The sequence below is a fragment of the Lepisosteus platostomus genome, chromosome 16 (assembly GCF_059453375.1).
Source record: "Lepisosteus platostomus isolate fLepPlt1 chromosome 16, fLepPlt1.hap1, whole genome shotgun sequence".
Lineage (NCBI taxonomy): Eukaryota > Metazoa > Chordata > Actinopteri > Semionotiformes > Lepisosteidae > Lepisosteus > Lepisosteus platostomus.
Window position 1 is genome coordinate 4984302 of NC_142626.1, and position 21499 is coordinate 5005800.

Consider the following 21499-nt stretch of genomic DNA (forward strand, 5'->3'; position numbering starts at 1 on the left):
TCTGAACTGGTTCCATTCTTTACCCCTCTGCTCCTACTATACTTAGTACCACCATCCACGGTCTCCTCTGTATATTGTAATTGTGTTTTACCTTGTGTATTCTTTTTATTTATTGTTGTTGTCATTCTGTAAAGCGCTTTGAGAAGCCACCTTTAAAGACGCTATATAAAATAAAGTTTATTATTATTTTTAAGTTCTTTAATTTCTGGGTATCTTTGATGATGAAGATGTCAGGTAAATCAATTAAATTATTATTTTTATTGTAATAAGAAGACGGTTTCCCCTCACTGGCTTTGACCCCCTATCTTTCAGTTAAGAGCTGCCAGCTGCCTTTGATATGGAGGCTCTCTGTGCCACAGGGTCAAACTGGGGCCTTTCTCAACCCGGAGATCTTATATTCCTTTTCAGAAAATCAAACACATACAAAAAGAGTGACACAACTCCAGATTCTGACTTCAATATTTTATTTGAACATCTAGAGCGAAACAAACAGTGAAAAATGTCCTAGACTACACAAACACACACCAGTTACCAGACAAGATCTAGTGACGGCCGGAGGCTGAGACTAACATGCGAGGCTACTGAGCTGCTGCGTGGCTCGACAGGATCTGCAGACACACTGGGGCCGAGGGGAGGGCGGCTTTTCCCCTCTTCTCCCAGGACAGCGGCTGCAAGGGGAGGCCCTGAGCCCAGCCGGGCCCGGCGCATCACGCCGCAGCACCCGCGCACTGACTCCTGCGGACGCTGTAGGAGGCCGGCGAGTTGTCGTGGGTCACCGTGCACACATACTCCTCCTTGGCCTCCCACTCGGCCTTGCTCAGCTTCAGGGAGCTGCTGCGGCTGAACTTGCCATCCCTTCCCTCCTCGGCGCTGGTCAGGACCCCGCTGGTCACTTTGGAGCCATCCACCGTCCACTCCACGCTGGCCCCCTCGGGGGAGTAGCCGCTGAGCAGGCAGAGCAGTGTGGCCGAGTTGGCGGACAGCTCACTGGGGGACGGGGGGAACAGCGACACTGTGGGCTTCACGCTGGCGCCGGCTGGGAGAGAGCGAGACAGAGCAGGGAAGAGAGTCAGGACTGGTGTACAGCAGAAGACTGAGCCTCACTAACTTTGACAACACACACCGCACTTTGGGACTCCTAGAAACACCACATGCACTTCTAAACAAAGATCAGGTTTCCTTCTACTCCTGTATCTGTAGTTTTGAAACCCAACAATTAACATCAATACATATATTTTAAAGTTACACATATCATAAATGAGAATGCTTTCAAAGAAGCCCCTTGAGATCCTTAGATCAAGTATCCTAGTCAGCAGGACAGGTCTCTGCTTGTTTGGAGCCTTTCTGAGGTTCTGATGACTCGTCACTGGAATCGTGGCGCCTGAGTTCTCTGCACCAGGTGTCCTGGACCAGCCTTGACTCCAGGCTGTGACCCTGAGCAGCCTGTTCGCCTCTGATACAGAGAGAACAGGTCTGCTGAATCAGCCAGCCCAGTTTCCAATGAGTTCACTGACACTTAGACAGAGCCACCAAGTGAACTAACTCCCCATTCTACCTGCTGCTGAAATTCAGAATCAACAAATAGTGATTATTTTAGGAGGAGTGTCTGCAGGAAAGACTTGAAATAAGCCAATGTAGAATCTTCTCAATTTAAAGACAACATGTATTAATATATCTGCAACACATATCACTTCACAGGATCTTATTAAACATTATACTGTAAGTGTCACTTCTCTGCGCTGTAAACTAAACTTCAGCTGTGGAGGTAATTGTTAGCTGAGACTGAAAAAAGCACAGGCTGATGTTGGTCTGGACTCGATGTCTAGTGTTAGAATAATTTTCATTTGTTACAACTTGTGACAAGAATTGTGTAAACATAACATACTTGCAATGTATACGCACTTTAAGATGATTTTTAAAGTGTCTATGTCAATTGAAGTTTAATACTATCGTTAGGCATTACTAAAAAAAAAACAACTGTGCTGGGTCTGTCATCGGTGTTCCACTTCATGCTCTACTGAGCAGCTCAAGAAACAGCTGCAACAATTTAAGTTCAAATACTTTCCCAAGGTTCATGAAATAACTTCAAAGTTTTTGATCCTGTGCTGATCTGTATATTAGAAGTAATCAATTTCTATATTTATAAAAATAATTTATAAAAGACTTACCAGCAGTTTGTCCATGATTAAGTTTTCAAAAAATATGAATATACTGTAGGGCTTTATACTTATATCAACATCATTATTATTTTAATTACTACTATAACAAAGATGATTAATCAACTGAAATTAATTTTATTTAATATTGAAAATAATGATGATGATTTGTAAATTCCAACTATATTCTGGTGTTACTAGAAGTAGTAGACATTAAATTTTGAGAATTTCTTTCTTTAAATCATGTCTCTGTCTAAGGAGAAAGCAGCAGTATCTTTAGAAAACCATACTTCTCAACTGGGGTTAATTTTAAAATGCCAACTAACCTCACCCTCAACAGTGACAGCAGCCCCTTGTTCGGTTAGATTCTGTTGCCTACAGATCAGTATTGAAAAAGAGCTTTGCTTCTGAAGAAGCTCAAAACAGTCCAGCAATTCCTTTTAAACATATTTAAAAACTGCACTTCAGAGCCTAAAGAGGTTTTGCTTTTCTCTGTTAAGCAAATACAATAAAAGAAAAAAGAAACAGTTGTCTTCACCAGTCCTGTCAGAACGTTAAGAGAAGTGATAAAACTGCAGTCTTTATATCAAATCGCTCTGGCAATAGGAATTCAATAGAATTAGAAGCAGCAGTACTAGTGGAGTTTTGTCAGTTTGTTTTTAGAATGCATTGAAAATTAAAGTTTGTAAGTGAAGTGCCTGACCTTGACTTACTTTTAACGACCTAGCACAAAATACAAGGATAAGAAAACAATAAAACAGATTCCAGTCACTGACACTATGAGTGGAAATATTCTTACCTGTTTGAACATCATTAAAAAAAGAACAATAGTATTTTTGAATTGATGACCACAATTAAGAGAAGAAAAGCTGGGGTTTATATAGAGTTCAGAAGACTGGAGCAAACTGTTCCCTGAAGAACACAACGCACAACTGATTGTGATTATTACAGCTGAACATGTCACATAGGACACTGATTCAAAAGTAAACAGGTTCTAAAGTATAATGTAACAGCACAGTCTGGCTCCAGAACTTCAAAGCCTGTTGAATTGAGAGAAAGAAGAGAAGTCACTTACATTTCACCACTACCTTGGTTCCTTGTCCGAAAGTGCTCCACAGTGTTTTATTACCGTAGAGAGGCTGTACAAAAACCTCCAGAGAGAGCACCCAGCTCTCCAGTGCACTGCCTGCTCTATGATCATTTGGATTCCAAAACTTTAATATCTCAGTTTAGTTAATAGTGATATTACTGTGCTGCTTCAAAATACCTCTTTTGTAAGTGAACATGCTGAGTTTGAGTCTTTCCTCTTTTGTTTCTATAATTAAGAGCATTAATTAAACTGTACATTCACATCTCTTAACAAAGAAAGTTTGTGTGAAAGCTTATTTTCCCTGTGAAAGAATCAGCGTTAATTTTATGAACCAGCCCAGAAGACTGGGTCACCCAAGATCGTTGAGGATCATGAGAGAGGAAAATGCTGCAGAAGAAGCTCGACTGAAGCAGCTTCTGTCCTGTCAAGATTTCCCTACTCTTCCACAAATATTCTGTACTGTACATCAGTTAAGAATGACCAAGATCAGGAGGCACAAAGCACACTGGATCACAGCTAAAACATAATAATAACATTTGAAAAGACAAGAAAAGTCTGCTGAGTTGAGAGAAAGAAGAGAAGTCACTTACATTTCACCACCACCTTGGTTCCTTGCCCGAAAGTCCACCACAGTGTTTTATTACCATAGAGAGGCTGTACAAAAACCTCCAGAGAGAGCACCCAGCTCTCCTGTGCACTGCCTGCTCTCTGTAATCACTATACTTTAATACCTCAGTTTAGTTCATGGTGATATTACTGTGCTGCAGTTCAGATCAGTTTAAAATACTTCTTTTAGAAATGAACATACTGAGTTTGAGTTTTTCCTCTTTTATTTCTGTCATTAAGTGCCCAAAACAACTCTCAAACTCTACATTTAGATCTTTTTGCAAAGAGGGTTAGTGTGTGAAAGCTTCTTTTCCCTGTGAAAGAATCAGCATTAATTTCATGAACCAGCCCAGAAGACTGGGTCACCCAAGATCGTTTAGGATCATGAGAGAGGAAAATGCCACAGAAGAAGCTCGACTGAAGCAGCTTCTGTCCTGTCAAGATTTCCCTCCTCAACCATAAATATTCTGTACTGTACATCAGTTAAGAATGACCAAGATTAGGAGGCACAAAGCACACTGGATCACAGTTAAAACATCATAAAAACATTTGAGCAGACAAACAAGGCTGCAGAGTTGAATAAAAGAAGAGAAGTCACTTACATTTCACCACCACCTTGGTGCCTTGTCCGAAAGTGTACCACAGTGCTTCACTGCCATAGAGACGCTGTACAAAAACCTCCTGCTGCTGCAGAGAGCAGACCCTGCTCTTCAACACACTGCCTACTGCCAATAATGCTTTTCTTTAAGCTTTGCAGTTATAACATGTTATTTCTCTTTATCACATTTTTAAATGCACTTTATTTTCAAGGACAAACATGAGGGCTATCACTATCCTATGGATTCAAGTATGGATGAAGTGCAGGATGCTTACAGAGAGACTTTCACAGGTTTCTGTTTCACAGTTAAATGTTATCCTCATTCATATCCTCAAAGACATCATACATGTTAAATGTAGCAAATGACAATGAAAATAGAACAAAGTATTATTGAATTGATGACCACTTTTAAGAGAAGAAAAGTTGGGGTTTATTTAGAGTTCAGAAGACTGGAGCAAACTTCACTTTGAAAGCCAGCCTGCTGTTGCATTTAAGCCAAATGTCACTAAACAAGGACATCCTGCCTGAACCTGAGGCCTGAATGTAAACTGTAAATTAAAGGTATCTGTGTATATGTATAAATCAAGGTTGTTTAATTTGTCTTTGCTGAGAGAAGCATTTGTAATGTAAAATCTGTGCAGCGCAGTATATGCACCAGATGCACTGCTGAAGTTTTAGTAGATTGTGTAACACCTGGAGGTCATTTCTGATCACAGATTATTCGTGACTCACATGTGACTTATGTCTCTTTCCTCAGGATTGTGATGAAATGTATTCCAAGATGAATCCCCAGTCCAATAAAAACAATAATTCTCCAGAATTTTTTTAAAAAAACATCCAAAGACCAACCATTCCAAATATGAAACATTGATTTCAGTTCCATGTAAAGGTCAGTAAAGAATGCAGTTTCCAGCCAATGTAAGTTATTCCCATGAAATACAGTCAAGAATGGACTTTGGACCAAGGAGTTTCAGGATCATTCAGTCATTTTTTGTAATATCCTTCAGGATTCATTAGAAGTTCTAAAGCAAAAGGTCACTCCGTGATTTATGGAATGTGTCCAGCATTCTTGGTGTTCTCTTAGAAACAATTTTAGCCCAGTGTCTGCTCCTGTCTTGTGTGCTGCTCACTCTGTCCAGCATGGATTAGACAGAAGCCATGTGTCAAAGACTCATTTTATTTGACACAAAGACCAAATCAAGCTGGATCTCCAAGAATTCGTGATGATGTCTCTCTTTGTATTTATCCGATGATGTGTCCCACTTCCAAAGTTAATGAGTCAGGAAATGGCCTTTAATTCCTTATCCTGGATAAACAAAGAATTCATGAGTATCCTCTTCTAGGACACAAGAGATAACATTGCTCTTGGCAAGTGATAAATATCCTTGATCCTAACGATGACTTCAGTAATAAAAGAAACTGCTGGTTGGATTATCAATATGATCCATAATCCATTAAGACTCTTTCAAAAGATTCTTCCTCCATGTCATGGTCAGTGTCTTTCTGCATTTCTTTCAGATCTTGCCTTGACTAGACATGCTCTTTGTTTCCATTTCCTATCCTAACACACCAGCAATGGAACAAAGTGAAGTGAAGTGATCCTAGAAGATTCTCCCAACAGATCCCCCTGGTTTCTGCCTGGTTTACCAATTAATATATATATTTTAATTAATGAAATTAATATCTAATAGTCCTGCAGCCTTCCTGCCTAGTGCCAGTGTTTCAAGAGCACAGAAACTGTGCACATCGAATCCTTTCTTTAAATTGTATGTTCACTGGTGCTTTGCACACACAGGTGTTGACATGGGTTGTTGACTATGGCTACAGTTAAAATAACAATAATTAAATGCACCACAGATTACAAACAGTAAAAGCCATTCAGGCAACAGCAAGATCACATATTAGACAGCAGAACCATTGTCTGTGAACTTCAATTGATTCTGTTTTTGGAGGAGAGATTGTAAAAGGCTTGATCTTCCATTTTGTGTGTGTGCATACTGTATAGTGATGTACAAGATGTTACAGCATGATGCGGTGGAAAGCTATATTTTCTCTCACATGGAAACTAATTATTTTCTTTAAAAAATTGTGATCCAGATAAAAATTCAGTGTCACAAAAAAAAAACAAAGTAAATGAAAAAATCTAGATAGATTTCACAATTGTTTGTGAAAAAAAGCTGTCTCCTGCTTTCTTCCTGTATCCCTGAATTCCTGTTTGGGATTTAATTAATGTTCAGTTTATGAATCATACATACAAAGTACTCCAGACAGGTTAGCCTTCTCAAGTTGGAAGAAATTGCACTGTAAAATTCTGTAAACCTGTTTCTTTTATAGCTAAGATGATGTTTTGTTTCCTGCTCTAAAAATATTGCCTGGCACCTCTTTCACTGCCATTTTGTTAAGACAGGTGTGTGTATTTTTCAGGGTATCTGTGAATATTGTGACGTTTTATTCATTCAGGTGTTTGTAATGACCTCATACAAAAGGAACAAAACAGGGGCTCAGAACCATTGAGTCACATCGCAAATTGAGGTATAGTCTGCTGTAGTACACACTGAAGAACATCAGACACAATTGAATTTCAAAAACACATTTCATTCTTTAAAACTGGCTAACAGAAGAGCTTTCAGCATGTACAGTACATGTAAATGACAGATTACTGATCTACTATCTACTGATCTACTAAAACTACTGATCTACTGTCCCAACAGATTAGTGATCCACTAACCTAAAATGATTTGTATTAACAGGTAGTCGCCAGTACAGCAGCAGACATTTGACAGCAATGAGTTTTTAATCTGCTGCTCGGAGGGTCAGTCTTCACTCTGGGATGAGCTGAGTGTGAGTGTGTATCATAGCCCACTTTACCACAGGGCACACACACATGGGAATATCCACAGGGAATAATACCCAAGAATTAAGGGTGTTCAGTTAAAATATGTCTTAACCCTCCTGGCTGAGGGCTGACCTCCTGGCCAGAGGACAAGGAGGCTGAGACCCCCCTGCAGAGTGAGGAGTGACCAGGGGCAGCTGCAGAGGTGGAAATGGGGTGAAGGAGTGATGTAAAAAGATGTGTGAGAGGGAGATAAGGGGATCACATACAGTATTTATAATGTTTTAGGTGAGGAAGTGATGTCAGAGGTGATTTTGAATTACTGACAGCTGAGTCTGACTGAACTTGGCTCTTGTCATCCCTCCCGAGCTTTTGTTCTAAGCTCTATTCATTGGTACACTGTGTAAAAATGATCCACAGCAGTAGATGAATGGTGACCCTGCTTGTCTTGAAGAATAAATTATGAGTAACTCTGTCACTTTAGCTACAGGAGTCTAATATGAGACAAAATGTTTGTCAATAATACTCAGAATATTGATGCTCATGATCCAAAAACTCTTTATTACTCTGATTGTTGTGTCACTAGCAGCAACAGACCATTGGCACACACAGACATGAACAGAGCTCTGAGAGGGGTCTAACACAAGCAGCTCACTGGCTCAAGATGAAGGGCCGCACAGGCGAGGGGGTGAGAGCCTTCTGCTTCTGAATCACAGCATGGACAGGTTATAGTTAAACACCACTATCTGCAGTTCTAAGCTGGGAATGAAGCTGGGGATCCGGGCTGGGCTATACTGTACACTCTGATTTCTTCAGGGGTGTTGAGATGGGAGCCTGGGAGCTGTGGGTGGCCTCACAGACCAGTGCCCACTGAGGACCACTCGGCCTCTGACAGTGTCAGGATTCTGCTCCAGCTGTACAGGCCAATGCCGCCCAGGAGTCCAGGGGGTCTTGGTGAACCTGCTTGTCCTGAAGGGGCCGTCCACTGTCCACTACAGGCTCCAGCCGGACAGGAAGCCCCTGCTGGCCAAACCTAGCAGCGTGGCCGACTTCTTCTCCGACAGCTCCCTGCTGGAGGGGGGCAGGGTGTCAGCGAGGGCCGAGTGTCACCTGGGAGAAAAGCAACATGGAGTGAGGCTGGAGAGAAGAGGCACATCTTCTCTCAGAGCAGGGCAGTGACGAGAGGGGGGGAAAACCAGACATAAAGAAATAAAGATACATTTCACACAGGAATCAAGGGACGTTTGAGCTTAAATGATCCCTCACACTTGTCCGACCTCATTTAGAATACTGAGATCATAAAAGCATAAATAAATCAATTCAATGTGTGTAAGGAAGAGATAATTTCATCTCCAGTTTCAGATGGAGGATCTTATCATGACCAATTGGATGAGATCTTAAAAAGCTTTTATCTGTGCTGTAACTTGCAGGGCATGTCTCAGAGAATGGGACATCCAGCTTGGGTCTGATACCTCCCTACCTCCCCAACACCTGGGGAAATAAAGTAGGTCCAGGTTTGTGGTTCAGGTGCTCAGTACAGAGGTCAGGAAGATGCACAGCAGCTTCATGGCAATGTCTGGGACAAACTCCCCCCCCCCCCCCAAGGGTAGCGGCCTGTACATTATTTCCCTCTTGAGTCTTTCCTGCTTCCAAACCAATAGAAAATGAAACATCATTCTCCCCAGCTCTGCCACATAACAGTATGAGATTGGGAAGGTGGGAGCCAGAATATTCAAGATAGGCAAGAGCTTGACTTTAATCACCAGCACCTTCCCTCTCAGGGTGAAGTCTGAGTCTTTCTGTTGCATGAGTTTCCATTTTGGATTGGTAGTTTGTTCTGCCAATTCACAGTTTCCAACCCATCTCCAAAATATCTCCTTAGGACCTTAATCTCTCACATTTTCAGCTTCTTCTAGTTCCCATAAAAAAATCTCTTGGGTTTAATTTTTGCAGAGGAAGCCAAAGAGAAGCAATCACAGCACTTCAAAGCCCTGCTGACTGACTCTGCTTTATTACCACCTCCTACTCTCTGTCACACAGTTGCTCACCACCAAACCAGTGGAGTCCAGTCTGTGTGGGGACTCATGGTTCTGCTGCTGACAGGGTTACAGACAGCAACCCAGTGAGGAATCTAACTAGGAATATCAACTACAGGGAAGAAACAACCAAACAAAGGCAACATATGTGCATACATCAGCACTAAGTCCATTTCCAGCAGTCCATCAAGGGCACAAGCTGCACAATTCATGTCTTGTCACTGCCTGCAGTAGCACATCAGGGCCACTAATATATGTACAATACAGTATATATGTCACTATATACATATAAGAGTTTACATATACAGATTGCTCAATAAATCACTACAGTATATCTTCTGTACCTATCAAGACATCTAATAACTTAAATTATTTTAGTGAAGAGTTGTGTCAGTGAAAATAAAGTGGTGTGAAGTTTCATATGCAGCTGTACAAAACCTGCCCAAAACTGCTCTTTCCCAGCCCTCCACTGCCAATGTCTTCCTTTCAGTTCTTCTTTCTTATTCATACTTGATTTTCTTTCTCTGCTATTAGACTAGAAGCTGTATTGATGTGCAGTATTGAAATAATTATTACTAAAACTTGCAGTACATCTCAGGCTGATGTCTCTAGCGCCACAACAAACATACCTGATAATATGCAACCAATATGCATGTGGTTGTGTTCCTGCATCACACATCCTTTTGAATCCATCCATCATCAGAAAGTCTCTTATTCCTGGTCCAGAGTCTAATCTGGAGGTCTACGCGCAAGGAGGGACAGCAGCTAGGATGCCAGTCCATCACAGTGCACTTTGATACCAGCAGACAGGGGCAATAACTTGCAGAGATTGATTATTCCGGCAATCGGGGCTCAGGAAGGCGGGAAGAACTAGGACAAATCCTGCTTGATCAGAGTGAGAACATCCAGACTTCACACAGAAGTTCATTTCACACAGAAGGCATCCCAGGACCAGAGAGCTGTGAGGACAAATTTGCAATACAGTCAGATATATATTATACTTTTAAAATAAAGAAAAATGAAAGCCAACTCTCATAGAAAATGTCCTTCAAATTTCCATATACTGTACATATATTATAATATATAATATACATTATATAATGTTCATTTAATATGATATGCTGAACATGGCTCTTCATAATAGACACGCTTTATCCGATCATTTTGCATTGTCATCTACAATGTTAACTGTATATTTGTTCATTTCACATTTCAGCAAAAAGTGAGAAAGAATTAATCACATTCAGTGCCAACATGGTATTTCACAGATAAATGACACAACACTGCTGCTCAGAAGCCTGTGAAATCCAGCCTAATTTGTTTTAAATTACCTTTAAATTAGATTTGAAACTGTAAGTTTAATTCAGTCTGTTTTGCTTTCGGAAGAACCACAGAACAAAGGCAGAATGACAATCACAGAACGGCAGTAAAGAGACAATCACAGGAGAAGAGTGAGATTGCAATTAAAGATCAGCAGACTGACAGTCAGTTTCAGGGCAGCAGCAGAGAGAGAAACCACCCAGCCAGATGGTCTCAGTCTTCACCTGCCTCCCCTCACAGCCCTGGGCTGAAACCCTGCTCATCTCCCCCAGCTCTGCCTCACAGGCTGCCTCCTGCTGCACTGGGGGAACTGCATGAGCTTAACAGAGCGTTACACTCCAGCGCCTTTCATCCTCCCAGACTTTCAGGTTTAGCACCCTCAGCCTGATCTTGTGTTAGAGGGCAATCCACCCCCTTTACACCGGGGCTCCCTTTCAGCAGGTGTGTGAGGCAGTCAGGAGGGTTAGAGACACCAAACACCTGGCTTCTGCACAAGAGCCCAAACACCGATGACGAATGAGAGACAGAGAAATGGAGATTCTTCCTGACCAAGCATTACAAACAAATGCTTTCAGTTTCAGATTTTTCTCAGGTGAAAGTAAAATTAAAAGGAGCTACTGCACAGTCATTATGACCCATCAGGCTGTACCAAACCCTTTAACCCCACGGGATTGTGGGTCTATAACCAGCTATCTGTCATGGTGTTGAAGCTGATCAAACTGGGTGACATCCAGCACACAGACTAGGAAAGATCTTGACAGTTTCATCAGAGGATCGTGATGTGTCTGGGGCTGCTCTCAGGTCAGCCACAGGTCACAGCTCACATGGAATTTCCTAGGTCGTGGTTGATTGGTAGACCTGCAGTATGCTGGTAACCACTGTCCGGGGTCGTAATACAAAACAAGTGGGGGTCACTGGGGAGGCCCTGTAGTCAAGCACAAGGGCTGATCAGGAGACAGGGCAAGGTTCAGTCAAGTTAAAAGCCAGGTTTGAAGCCGAGAGACACACAGAAAACAGAGCTGAGGGGAGATCAGGGAACACAGTCCGGAGGCAAAGGCAAGAGAGCAAAAATGGACCTTTGGAATAAACATGGAGATGGATCTCGAGGGGCTCAGTGTCAAACGCAATAACAGAGCTCTAAGCTTTCTCAGGTCAGGTTATTTATACTGAAGTGTACCTGGAATGGGCTGTGTAATCCTGGTTTTTGTCAAGGGCTATCATAGAGTGTGCACACAGAGAGGGACCTGAAGTTCAGTTATGAATGAGGAAGGGGCTGAAGAGTGATGTGATTTTAAAGCCGATGTTCTAGGCTTAGGGCTGGCACTCTTCCCAGGAGGAGCAGAGGTGAAAAAGACATGAATGACACCAGCACTCCTCCCCTGCTCCAAGTAAGGCTATCTTCTAGGAGAGCTTTCTCCCATAGTTAGTATTGCTGTAGAAGTTGGGGAAATCAGTGTTCAAGTGATCATGTTCAAATGATGTGCAGAATTCTGAGAATAGCTGATGTAAGCTGATGTTTTTTTTTCCTGCTCTTAACTGTTTTATTACTGAGCTCTGTAAAAACAGTCCACTCAAGCAAAGAGAAAGGAAAATCTAAAAATGAGATCAAACTCCCCTTTCAAGTGAAAGGAAAAAGAGGATGAAGCAAACAAAGAGATTATCATGAAAGTGAACAGCCTTACAGACAGTATTCGAAAGCAAATATTAGGAAAGAAATGAGATGAACAAAGTGTTCTGTGTTAGAAAACACTGGAATGAACAAGAATCTAGAAGCTCATTTGTAACTACTAAGTATTTACAACTGAATAAATCTGGTGGGGAGTGGTAAAATAAAGTGTATCCTACATACAGATGTATGAGATTTCTTAAAAAAAGGCAGTTAAACAATTTTAAGACATTTCTGTATTTTGAAAAGGAGTTCTGGGAGCCTGGTGAAACTTTCTTTAGTTGCTGAATTCTAAAGGTAGAGAATATTGATTTGTAGAAACAGACAAGGAGTGTGAAAGGACTGTTTCACTTTAACAATCAGAGTTACAGGAAAGGCACTGAGAGGCACTGAGGTGTCTTCAAGGCAAAGAGAAGAAGTGCAGCCATCTGGGAAAGTGGTCCACCAAGTTATTTTACCTGCGAAACACCTTTAGGGGGAGACAGAGACACAGAAATGTGTTTTTATCTGTGTCAGAGGCCCAGCACTGAATCTCAATAATCACTGTAGTCAGGCATTAAGAAATGAGAGAGCTAATCCGAGGACATAGTTAAATAGCACAGGACATGAAACATCTAACTCTAAACTAAAAAGGGTTAAACATTTTGTCAATATGACAAAATAAAAATAAAGCATAAGTGCAAACGTAAATAATAAATTTATGATAAGATAAAATGTTTTTTTTGTGTGTGGAAGTAGGGCTTCTACTGTACTTCTATATCTCTGGTTATGAAGATCGCCAGTGTTGTATGTTTAACATTATGATGAGTCTTGAGATTTCAGAAAGATCTGATAATTGTTTATCTATTCATCTATTCTCTAACTACTTAATCTAGGCTAAATGGTAATCTAGCCTGTTAAACTAGCCACATTTATCTACAGTATGTGGTAATTCAATAGGGAGCAGGGCTTGCACAATCTGCCCTCTCCTTATTCATCTTAGCTCAGCTGATGAAGTAATTTCTCACACGGGCACCTGATCTGCCGTGCAGTGGGGTAGCTGGAGCAGAATAGCTGCCCTCATATATATAAGGCTCTTTGCAATCCTTGAAATATATGAATACAGCTATGATTATTTAATTTGGACATGTACCCCTCTCTTTTCTGAAGGGGCTTAATAATGTTTTTAAGTAAAGCCCAACTTTGAATTTGAAAGTACTGTAAGCCATAGATAGTAAATGGAGTCCTTAGGTACTGTACTCCTACATTTGAAATGTAATCATGGAAGAAATATACATGTGCCAATGAAAATATGAACATAAGACCGGCTCAAAGGCCTCCACTCATTTGTAGCCGATCTAGTCTGTCTGTTGCTTGAAAGACAAACATCCTCCCCAGTTTGAGCTTTTTGGCAGGGGGTAGCAGGGTTTTGTCCAGGATTTGTCAACGATATACACTATTCATCTTCTCATTGATCCTGATAACGTGATGCTGCCACCGCCATACTTCACAGAGGGGTTGGTGTAACCTGGCTGATGTGCAGAGTTTGAATTGAGCCATACAAACAGTTTAGCATTCAGGCCAAAAAGTTCCACTTTAGTCTCATCAGACCACAAGACTTTCTGCCACATCTCTGCAGTATCTTCTAGATGGGTTTTTACAAACTCTTTGCAGGCTAGGATATGGGTTTTTTCAGCCAGGGCTCCTTCTTTGCAACCCTCCCACAGACGCACTTTTTGTAGAAAGCCTTGTTGACCCATGTACATTAACTTCCATCACAGCCACTAACTTCTGTGTCACAATCGTAATCCCTCCTCTTAAGGGTGCTCCAGCTCTTTCTTACTTTGAAATGAATACTTTCTAAATTAAATCATTTCTTTTTTCATTTTTAGTGAATTGCGGAAAGGTTTTGGAATATTTATTTTGTTGATATATATCTTTGATTAATTAATTGCTTTCAATTAATTTATCAATCGGATATGCTTTTCTGTTAACTCCTCTTCTTTTCTTGTCCCTTAAAAACATCTCGGAAAATAAAAATGCAAAAGGATATTGGTCTAAATCATGCACTTAAAAAGACCATTAATCAAAATTTACTTTAAACCATTGAGCCACACCCACAGCCCAGTGAGTCATTGGATGGAGGAATTTGTGGAGGTCCCAGAGAGTTAGACTGGGCAGTTTGCCTCTTTATTGAGATAATGTTTAAAACCTTTTTGAACGTCTGCAGGTCTCCTGGAAAGCAGGAGAGAAGACAGAGATGATGGGATCTGAGCAGGCATTGAAGGTGCTCAGGAGGAGAGCATTTGTGCTCCAGCATGGGCTCTATCCTCTTAGATCCCACAGTATGTGGAGATATTGTAGGGGAGGAAGTGGAGGAATAAAACACCAAAGGTACCCAAGACCAGGCTAATGGCTCTCTCTATCTCCTGACAGCTGATGTTGAGCTGTGTGTCAAGGGCAGGGATGAAGCTCAAGCAACAGAAGGTGGAGGGATGAAGAGGACGATGCTGAACTCCAAGAGCACAGGTTGTACTAATGAGCAGAAAGATGTTGATGGGCACTGCCTTGTTCTGGAGCTTCATGCTAAAAGACTAAACAGCCAGGCTGTTGAAGAAGCCCAGCCAGCACAAACTGATAATTTGTCCTTGTGTGTCACGGATGTCGGAAGGGACAAACCGTGGAGAGGCAGGAGAGCGAAAAAGACCCTATGCGAAGCGGCGGAACGGGGAGTTAGCCCGGGCTCGTCAGTGCAAAGAGTTCTGGAGTGCCGTATAGAAACCTATGCCCTCAGGCCACGGATGGAGCAGCGACCTGGTGCTAGGCGGGTCTCAGGACATCCGAACGTCAATGCCGAGCAAGGCAGAGTAAGAGACCTGGAAATATATAGCCCCAGAGAGAGAGACACCGGGAGGAGAGCAGAGCACAGGAAACTAGGGACACAACAGAGAAGGAGCGCCCTCTGGCTACAGAGGGCATGACATTGTGTGTCTGAAGTGTGCCTACCATCTGAGCGGTAGAGTGTTGAGGGCTGCTTTGATGGATGAACAATCCCAGTGCTGGAAAACTCAGATGTTGACAAGTGCTGTGTCGGAACACCCTGTCCTGGAAGAGATGTGGACCCAAAAGACTGAGGGACAGGTTAAGCCGGGACCCAGCAGTGTCTTGTAGTATCCTCTCACGAGGCACCAGTAAATGTAGGGGTTTGTGCTTAACTGGGACAATTATTAATTGTAGCAGTGAATAAAAAAATGAGTCTTTTGATGGTATTAGAATCAACCTTGCGGGATAACTCAAACAACGCACACACACGGGTACTAATATGCAAGAATACATTTATTAATACATAAAATGTGCATATAAACATAACAGATCTTAAGAGTGAGGGTTAGCAGAATATAAAAGGTATATTCATTCAGTCACGAAGAGTTACACATACCAAGAGGACATACATTCAGTATATCATTCATTTAGACCGTTTCGTAAATGAACTTGGTTACAACTTCTACACTAGGTACTCAAAACAAGTACATCACTCATAGGAATTAAATTGATATCAACTTAGGTTGAGGTAACAATTGAATTCTTGAGCGGTAATGCAGAATGTTGAATACTCATCCAATCTGTGGATTCAGATCTCCTGCAGACACAAAGAACAGTGGCAGGCTGTTGCGTCTGATCAGCATCCTCTGGCCGGGTGCCAGGCTGTGCTCGGTGTGGCTTGAGAGAAGTTCCTGCGATGCGCTCACTGAAGACTCGCTAGTTAGTGCTGGCAGAACTAGCAGAGTTTGTGCACAGGAGAAAAGTCTGTGGGTCCAGCAGATCAGGAAGAAGACCGGTTCGTTCCTGATGAAGTGCTAGTTCTGAATAGTGATTCAGCTGTCCACAGTTCTGACCTGTTCACGAGGCTTGCTGCTGATGCTAACCTCGGGTGGATCCTTTGGTTATGCACTGGCAACCTCCGTTCTCGACTCTTAGAACAAAGGAAAGTTCTGGCACTCGGACACACTGGCCGTTACGTGGTGGTCCGGGCTGAGTCTGAGGATGTTCAGGAGGAGCCCCGAGGCGGAGAATGTCCAGCAGGCGTGCTGCGAGAATGTCCTGCACTTGGGAACTGTCCTGCACTTGGGAACTGTGTTGTCTGTATTAGCTGGAGGGACTGCAGGTCGTTCATTGGTTGAAAGTTTCATGGGCATCAGAGACCCACGTGGGGTTAACCTGCCCTACCAGTTCCTGATTGGCTGATGATGAGTAACCATGCACTCTGACCGTAGAGTTGTAAACCAACTTTGAATAAGACTCTCCCAGAATCTCCCAGACTTTAAGGCACCAGAGATGAACATTTGTCATCTCAGCTTGGGGAGTTGTTCCTTATCAGGACACTCTATCAGCTAGAAAAACAGTTTAAATGTGAACCAAATGGATTGGCCTCTCTGTACCCAACACCACTGAGATGAAGGAGAGAGGGACTGGCAAGGGAACAGAAAACTTAATTCCTGTATTTTAATAAGCCTTGCCGTACAGTCTCTTGAGGATTTTCCCAATTGTTAATATTGGGGAAAGTAAATTCTAATAAAAATGAAGCTCAACTGGAAAAAATAAGGATTTGAATACTTGGCGGTGGTCTGGGGTTCTCTGTTTAGTCAAGATGCACACCTTGTTTATAAATATTGTAACTTGTATGTTGTATTGTACGTTGCTTACTGTGCGTACTGCATATTTGCCTTATAAAACATATTTGCAAAATTTCCATGTATTTATTTTTTTTTCATTTTCCTATTATGATAAGGATTTCTGTTAGTATTAAGATAGTAGGACTAAAATGAACTTTACTAATTAGTTAACTGAAATACTAGACTGATGTTTGTTTCAGTTCTCACTATGAGTGAAAAGCCTCAGTGTGCCCAGCAGTAGAATCAGAGGCATCATTGTCCTGTGTGTCAGTGACTCTGAAAGGGCTGAACAGTGACTTATCCACACTGTGAGTCTTAACTTAACACAAAAGTAATTGGCATATGCTGAATTTCATCAGAAAAAATGGACTATATTTTCAAAAAAACATTAGGTACAACTGATAAGTTCTTTTAGCTGTAGTGATTCCTGGAATATTCATGTGATATGAATGACATGGAATGACATGTGATAATTCTAAGTTAAAATTAGTATCAAACAGCTCCTGTAGAGCTGAGAGAGGTATTTGTACAGACATGTATCTCTGTTTAATAGGGTAACTGCCATACTTCTGACAGTAACAATCTCCTGCATCTAGATATATTAAGATTATTAAATAAATATTTACTGTAAGTAGATATATTTAAGTTATGAAACTGAAAATGTTATGACATTGAAAATTACAAAAATATCTGCTAATTAACATTTCCCTAATAAATGCCATCAGAGAAAATATTTCAATACATATTTAGCATTGCTAAACGTGTATTTTTTATACTGTAATACTTATTGTCAAGTTGCAATCCAATCAACTCCATTTATAAAGGCAGAGCTCAAAAGCTATTGTTGAAACAGAAGGGTTAGTTTCTAATTGATCAAATGAAGTAGCAGCAAGGAGAAACTGAAACTATGGATGTTTTTTTTTTTATTTCAGACGTGTTTATCATTAAACAAAACAGCACAGACTGCAGTTATTATATTTAACCAGTAGAGAGAGACAGATCATGTCAGTGCTGTCGCCTCTGTACCATTTATATTCGATTAACCCTATTTCCATTATTTCTTCCGGGAAAATAATTTCCTGCTTAACATCTACAGTATATGCCCTCTAGTCCGTTGTAGCATTTATTGGGTGGTTATTTATAAGAAAAATTCGGTTTCAGAACATTAGCATTGTGCATGTGCCTCTGCTTTGCCCAATCAGAATCTCCGCCCATGTAAACATCAATATCCCAAAAAGAACAAAAAATAAAGATTCTTCTGGGAAATGTAGTGGAGTAAAAGTACTGTCTTTTCTAAAGCAACATTCTTTAGTCAAAGTTAAAGCATCCCAGAAAATAAAATAAGGACAGATCTCAGAAAAATGTACTTAAGTAGTGTAGTGAAGTAGTTCTTACTCCACACTCCTGGTCTTTACAAGGCGGTGAAAATTATTTTTTTATAGTACATTCTGCCTGGGCTTAAAGCTCTCTCAGTGTCTGAAAAGTCAGAGCTGGAAAAATGCTGTCTCTAATCTGAGTTAAAACTGGTCATTGAAAAGCTTTTTTGGGCTCTTTTTATGCAGACATAAAATTGCATAATAAAAATGAATCACAGAAATAATTGTGTTTTCTTCTGTTTGGGTTCTCTTTGAATTATGTATTAAACCAGGAGAAAATGCTCAAATTCAGAGTCAAGCTAAAATCATGAACCACTGATGAACTAGAGGAAAAGTAGAGGCAAACTCAGAAAATATTGCATCTGATCGATCAGAAGCAGAATTTACAGCGAGAGGAACACTAAAGCAGTTGTGTCCGATTCAGACAGTAAAAGCTGCTGCATATATTCTTTATAAACGTGCTGTGTAAACAGTTTCTCAAGAAAGGAAACATCGCATACTATATGTGCATACCAATATTTAATAAAATATGCACTTTGACAATGACTAACTCACAAAATAATTCACTATTTAGATGTATATAGTCCCAACAGCAACTACACAAATGTTGAAAATTGTGTTTTCTTCTGTGTAGGTTCTCTTTGAATTATGTTTGAGTTGAGCTCAAATCATGCACCACTGATGAAATAGGGGAAAACTCAGAAAATATTGCATCTGATCGATCAGAAGCAGAATTTAACATTTAGAAGCAGTTGTGTCTGATTCAGACAGTAAAACCTGCTGCATATATTCTTTATAAGCTTGCTGTGTAAACAAGGAAAAAGGAAACATTGCATACTGTATGTGCATACCAATATTAAATATATTAAAATATGCACTTTGACAATGCCTAACTCACAAAATAATTCACTATTTAGATGTACAGTATATAGTCCCAACAGCAACTACACAAATGTTGAAAACTGGCCAACCTTCTCCACACCACAAAAAACAATCACCTTGTTTAGCATTGAGAAGAAAATGTATCTTTTGGTAACAACTTTAATGTCTAATGACCTTCACAATTAAGAAATACTGTTTACTTTAATTTTTGTGTAAAAGTTGTGAAAAATATAACTTCCTCCTGGCATCAGTTTGATCTATTTTGTGTGAGGATAACATAAAAAAATATGTTTTGTTTGTTGTTAATTGTAAAAAGTTGCTTCAGTTTTATTTTACTTGAAACAAATTAATAAACCATTGTAGCTTTCAGAAGCAGCTGAAAGGGAAGGAATGGTTTCCTTAGCTGTAATATCTGAAGTCTTATTAGAATGAAAATTAGATCTGATTTGGTGATTTTATGGAGGGGATTCTTACTTGATGCTTGAGAGCAAAACATCTGAAGAGGTTCTTATAGGTGAATGTTTCTAGTGACACATCAATTGAAAGTTCTCTGTGTGTGATCATGAGTTGTAAAGGCTCTGAATAAAGGCAAAAAGATTCTGGTGGAGTAAATGAGCTTTCAGGAACAGAAGCTGAAGCATCATCATATTGTGAGGATGAAGGTGACTTTCACTGTTCAGGATGACTTGGGTGAACTGGAGTGACCATTCTTAATAATGCCAAGACCTTGAGTCTGAGCAGAATACTGAGGGAATTAACTAAAAAAGTAACAAAAAATTTGTATTTTATCTTGTTGACTATGTATCTCTTTACTTATATTTTACTAACTCCATTTCAGGATGTCTGATCTCATAAGATAACATACTGTAGTGTTGCCACGTGGTGTTTTTACGCATAGCTGGCATAGTTCTCAGGGAAGTGACCTCTCCTGGAACAAATGATCTATTCTGCAGAAGGGGCTGCTTGCCACGCAAGCCAGAAGTAAAGAAAATATATCTACTGGTCAGCTTTTTAGAATGACCATACTGTATATAGCCACAATGCAAGCAGAGAGTCATGTGGGAGTGTATCTTGTATCATTTATTTCACTGTATAAAAGAACACTGTAAGCATTCGCTTTTAAATCTTGCGTACAACAGCATGACTCCCATATGCATATGAAATAAAGACGACTTTCAACACACAAACTCTCAGCTGATGCCCTTTGTTTGGTACAACAAAATGGTAGGATGTTGATACGTTAGACACAGACACATAGCTTTTTCATTTGGTCATTGATAAATCTGTACCTAAGAGAATCAAGATGGAGAATGTTTCTATCATAGATAAGATATTTTACTTTTTTTTTTATTTCAACCTGTGGTCTTTCAAATAGTTGCTATGACATCAGAGATCTGCATTTAAAACTGAGAACAGGAGACAGTTATTTATCCAAAGAGGAAGTAATCTTCCCGGCTGTGTTGGTGAAGCCAATACTCTGGTTTCTTTAAAGAAACAGCCATGAGACCTTCTGAGATCACTAGATAATAGAAACCAAACAAGCTCACCGTGCCCAATGGCCTCCTCCTCTACACTACTGACGACCCCCTAGCAATTCAGAGGTGCCTCATCCTAAACTCTGCACAGGCTGTCATATCTCCCTGATCCACCAGTGGACCCACACACGGCACAGGATTCAATACAGGACATTGCTTTTGTTCTTAAATCTTCACAGGCGGTGAACCACACTGTTAGCAAATATAGGCATCAGAAAAACAGAAGCTGCAGGAGAAGCAAAAGACAAATTTAGTGGTTTTCGCCAAAGTCCTTTGTGGACACATTGATTTCCAGGAAAATAAATTCCAGCCCTTTGACACTGATCTCAAAATTCAACTGCCAAGTTAAGACACTGGTGATTTTAAGATAATTAAACGAGAGCAAAGGACACAGAGTGAAAGTCTAAAATCAGCTTTATACTCTAGCCAAACCAACTCTTTGTTGATTAGGCTTATTAAGAATTATTTGTGATACAAAAGACAGAGATACAAAGAAGAAATAACATTCATGTATCAAATACAACATACAATACAATGCGACATTCACATTACAGTGAAAATAGAGGTCCAAAAATTTAACAATACATAGTTTTATATCAATGTTAAGTTAAAAGCAATTATAGCAGCTCTGTAGCTGCTCTCAGCCTCAGTCATCTGTGGTTTCTTTTAATTAACTATACCACCTCTTGTACAGTAGAAAGAGATTTTAACACAGGTGTGTACTGTATCACTGTATGAGATGGAAGCTA

General features: G+C 40.5%; 1 protein-coding gene, 1 long non-coding RNA gene and 1 gene segment (V, D, J or C); all 3 read right to left on the bottom strand.

Moving 5' to 3' along the window:
• LOC148646745 (NACHT, LRR and PYD domains-containing protein 3-like) overlaps nucleotides 1-21499 on the bottom strand; it is a 2700574-nt gene that overhangs the window by 524826 nt on the left and 2154249 nt on the right. The gene's annotated exons all lie outside the window — the stretch shown is intronic.
• The window catches only part of LOC148646755 (Ig kappa chain V region Mem5-like), a 364474-nt gene continuing 343422 nt past the window's right edge, over nucleotides 448-21499 (bottom strand). The window contains 2 exon segments of the V gene segment in view: nucleotides 448-1036; nucleotides 3837-3878. Coding sequence covers nucleotides 708-1036; nucleotides 3837-3878 — 371 coding nt within the window.
• LOC148646756 (uncharacterized) lies at nucleotides 7825-10231 on the bottom strand. Its single transcript, XR_015927522.1, has 2 exons — nucleotides 9949-10231; nucleotides 7825-8393 (listed from the first exon to the last, which is right to left on the bottom strand). It is a non-coding gene; the product is annotated as an uncharacterized LOC148646756 (long non-coding RNA).